The sequence below is a fragment of the Cucurbita maxima genome, unplaced genomic scaffold, assembly GCF_002738345.1.
Source record: "Cucurbita maxima cultivar Rimu unplaced genomic scaffold, Cmax_1.0 Cma_Scf00460, whole genome shotgun sequence".
In the NCBI taxonomy this organism is placed as follows: domain Eukaryota; kingdom Viridiplantae; phylum Streptophyta; class Magnoliopsida; order Cucurbitales; family Cucurbitaceae; genus Cucurbita; species Cucurbita maxima.
In genome coordinates this window covers 9691-14304 of record NW_019272476.1, presented here as the reverse complement: position 1 = coordinate 14304, position 4614 = coordinate 9691, and the positions used below count along the sequence as shown (strand labels likewise).

General features: G+C 35.8%; 1 protein-coding gene across 1 annotated transcript; it reads left to right on the top strand.

Moving 5' to 3' along the window:
- Window positions 1-523: 523 nt before the first annotated feature.
- On the top strand, window positions 524-1117 carry LOC111474605 (zinc finger protein 11-like). The gene has a single exon (XM_023119602.1). It carries the CDS (start codon window positions 524-526, stop codon window positions 1115-1117), a length of 594 nt encoding a protein of 197 aa, XP_022975370.1.
- Window positions 1118-4614: the final 3497 nt, after the last annotated feature.

The window sequence follows — 4614 nt, the reverse complement described above, 5'->3', positions numbered from 1 at the left end:
TGAACCAATAAGTTGTTTGACGTATATCAATTATTAATCATGACTTTGACAACATATGACTAAGAACTCGAACCAAAACATCAAATCCCAACGAAAAACACCCATAAATGCATCAACTCAAATGAATTCAATTCAATTAAACGAACTCGAACCCAATGAAAAAGTTTGATGAACATTGGGCGTTTGTATGGTAGGGAAAAATGAAGAAGAGGCATGGTCCTTAATTGCGAGTATAATAATCACATGTAAAAGATGAATGAGAGAAACAAGGGTTGCTCTTTGGAAGTGGTATCTCTCGTGACCTTACTGCACCCAGCAGCTCTTCGCCCCAAAATTGGCCCACGTTCCCTTACCTTTTTAATGATCTCTCCCACACATTTACTCGCTCGATATCGATATCGAGTTATTTTTACAGTTTCTCTCTCTCTCTCTCTCTCGTAAACTCGATGTGGTCGTGAGGTTCGACAAAGTGAATCCCCATATATGGCTGCTTAAGAAACATCCATAAATGCCAGAATGGAAAATGGCAGATGTTTTGTGTTTGTCTTTGTATGAGCCTTTACTTTTTAGTCTCTGTATAAAGCCTCCACTTTCCACCACCTTCTCCCCACAAATTTTCCCCTCTAAATTTTTGTTTTTGCGCTGTGGGGTCTGCATGGATTTTGGCAAGCAGGGGAGATGGGACAGTTGGAGCGACGAATATGAGCACCAAAAGGACGAGGAGTTGGATAATGATAGCACAAAACGGCCTTATGAGTGCACATTTTGTAAGCGTGGGTTCACCAACGCACAAGCTCTTGGTGGCCATATGAACATCCACCGCAAAGACAGAGCCAAAGCCAAACACCGCACCTCTTCCTCCCATTCTAACCACCAAATTTTCCCTCATCTGTCAACCCAACCCACTGCCCCTCTACCACCCTCTTACCGGATGTATTTCGACACGACGGCGGCGGCCATGGCGTCGAACTTCCCGATTCACCAACAGAGATCGGAGAGTGTGAGTGAAGAGCTGCTGCTGGGGGCAAATCTTAGCCTCCAAGTTGATCAAAACAGGGGTGTGTGGAAAAATGAAGAGGTTGATTTGGAGCTGCGATTAGGGCATGAATATCGCTGATTTTTCATGTTTTTGTGTACAGCGACGGATAATAAAGAGTAATTGCTGAAATGTAATTTTGTTATCTTTCTCAGACCTAGCTATTCAAAACAGAATATTCAGCATTATTATTAGTACTAAATTCTGTCCCCTCCCCTGTTCTTTTGCACTTCTCATTTCTCAATGCAACATTTAACTCCCTGTGAAATCATATGAATCTCCAAATGTCGGGCTTCAAATGTGTTCGATTCTTTATGGGTCTTTTTTTCTCAGCTCCAATTAGGTTGGGTTAGGAATCACTACTCTCTACAATCATATTATCCACTTTGAATATAAACTCTTATGACTGTACTTTTGACTTTTTCAAAAACCCGATATATTTCTTACATATAAACTCAATTAGCAATTGGAAAAATTTGTAATTTACAAGCATGTAGTTTAAAAGGTAGAAGTTATTTAATGTTTAGTAAAAATGAGAAAGTTGGAGGGTAAATGAGTAATTTAATTTAAATTAAATTAAAAGGGTTGGACATTTTTGTTACCTCGTATTGATTTCAGAAATTATTTCTCTGAGTTTTTATCTTATTTTAAAAGGAGATTTCCCGCTCAAAATAGATAAAATTTGATAGGAATTTGTATATTCTCATAAATGCCCTCCTTTTTTTTGGTCTGCAACTGCGTGCATAAACCCCACGTATAGAAATTTTATTTTATTTTATCTATTTTTTTTTCTTATCCAATATCACTTGGGACAGTGACACTCACGTGATCCCCATGCAATTAAAGAACACAACTCTGTTCTGTCGTTTACCCTCTCCCCTCTCCCCTCTCCCTTTATTTATTTATTTATTTGGTTAAAATGTCTCCAATGGGCCCTAATGGGCTCTAACAATGATGATATTTGACATCGAAAAGAATGTGGGCCAGTCTGGGCCCATTGATTTACGTTCTCCTCATGGCCCAAACTTCGACCCACCATTTTCGTGGACGGGAAAGCTACTTGGTGGTGGTGGCGGCGGCGGCGGCAGCGGCGGCTATGGCTGCATGATGAAGATGGTCACATTTCAATGCTTTCCCAAATGGACCCTCTTATTTCCAACACATGGGATGTTGCATTTGCATGTGCATTTTTGCAGACACCCACCACTTTTTTCTTTATTCCTCCACCCCCTCTACACATTGGTAGATAGTGAAAGTTGCCCATATTCACTTCTTTCGAAACTCCCTGTGACCGAGTTTACGCTCGGTGTTATAGATTCGTTTGTAAAGATATTTGTGGTCCTCACACTTGTATCTTGACAGAAACACGTTACGAAGAAGATTCATTGTTCGTTAGGATCAACTTTGGACCTTTCATACGCATCTTAAGTGGAGGGTGAAGAAAGTCTACTTCTAAATGTGTTCGAGCCATCAATGAGATGCTATTCTCGATACTTAAAATTCAAAGCTTGTGTCATGGTCAACAAGTCAATAAATAGTTTCTATGGAGCGTAGGTCTTCTAAAACATAATAGAGCATGTAAAAGTTTCCGGATGGAATAAAAAGAAAAATAATGAAATGCTTTAATAATAATATAAACTGAGTTCGGATTATAATTCAAACCTATTTTTAAAATTATAATGAAAATTAACAATATTTAATATTTGTACGTGACTTATGAATATTTAATATTTATAAAATTTTAACGTGTAATATAATGAGTGTTATAAATAAGTATGGTTTTTTTAAATAATATTAATAATAAAAAGACAACTTGACAACTCAAAAGTAGAGGGTTGGATTGAGTTTTAAATTTTATTACCACAAAACCGAACCGATTCAATTCGGGTTCAAAAAAATGAACCCAACCTACCCGAAATGCTAATCCAACACAACCCAATCCTTATAGTTCGGATTGGTTTGATTCGCGTTATCGGGTTGAATGTACACCAGTACCACAAATATTATTAAGTAATTATATTTCATATTAACGAGTAATTAAATTAGATTATAATGTTGAATAGTAACTTCGTATGATCGTTAATTTATCTAACTGTGAATCATTCACATGTCACATATTAATAATATTTGTTGGATGATGAAAGTTCCACATCGGTTAATTTAGGGAATGGTCATGGGTTTATAATCTAAGAATACACTCTCCATTGGTATGAGGCCTTTTGGGAAGCCCAAAGCAAAGCCATAAGAGCTTATGCTCAAAGTGGACAATATCATACCATTGTGGAGAGTCGTGTTCGTCTAACATGGTATCAGAGCCATGCCCTAAACTTAGCCGTGTCAATAGATTGGCAAATTCTTAAATGTCGAACAAAGGACTCCAAAAGGAGTCAAGCCTCCTCGAAGGTACGAAGGCAGTCAAAAATGACTAAGACTCCAAAGGAGTCGAGCCTCGATTAAGGGGAGGCGTGTTCTGTTCGAGGGGAGGTGTTGGATGATGAAAGTCCCACAAGTGGACAACTTAGAATATAATTTTTTGTGGGTAAATATTAATTCAATATCTAAGTTTTATTAAATGCTTAATTTTGAGACATAAAGATTATGACTTCAAAGTACAACAAATTTAGTCAAAGAGGCAATTGGATACCAAAGAGTGATGCCATTAAATAATCATTATTTTATGTCTAAATTTTGAATAACAAAGAACGTTAAATTGGGTCGGAATTTTAGACCAAACTCATCCATCTTCCCCACCAACTCTCTCCACTAAGGGAATTAATGGGAAGAGTTTCAATTTATTTTTGCATTTCTCACTGCCACGTGTCACTATTCTAAGTATCAAATTGTTAGACGAACACGACTCTTGGTATGATATTGTCCACTTTGAGCATAAGCTCTCGTGGCTTTACTTTGGGCTTCCTAAAAGGCCTCAGGAGTTGGTATTCCTCATTTATAAACCTATGATCATTTCCTAAATTAGCCGATGTGAGACTTTCATCATCCAACACAAATCACCTCTTTTAAATCTATTTAATTTACATTCGCGAGCCAAAACAAATAATATTTACTAGCGATGGGCTTATACCGTTACAAATGATATCAGAGCCAAACACTGGACGATATCTCAGCCAGAAAATTAGGTCCCAAAGAGATGAATTGTGAGATCCCACATTTCTTATATAAAAGTATGCTATGTAATTAGTTATTAAATACATACATTGTCAAATGATTAAAAATGGAGATTTGAATTTCTCGTGCCATATATATATATATATTAATTTTAAAAAATCTATAAAATTTACAATTAGTGGGGTCTTACAAGCTTGAGTTTATTTATATCCATCCATAAAGCTAATAAATACATAATTACAAAGAGTGCAAAATTTGTATATATATAATTTTAATTTTAACTTTAATTTGATTGAATTAAGTATATAAATATATTATGTAGGTTATTTTAGTCGAATGAATTAAAATAAAATAAAAAACATATATCTACGTGTTTTGATGTAAATAAGTTAAAATGAATATTTTGTTTTTTTAGGATAATTAATTTAAAATTGTAAAAATTTGTTTGTTAG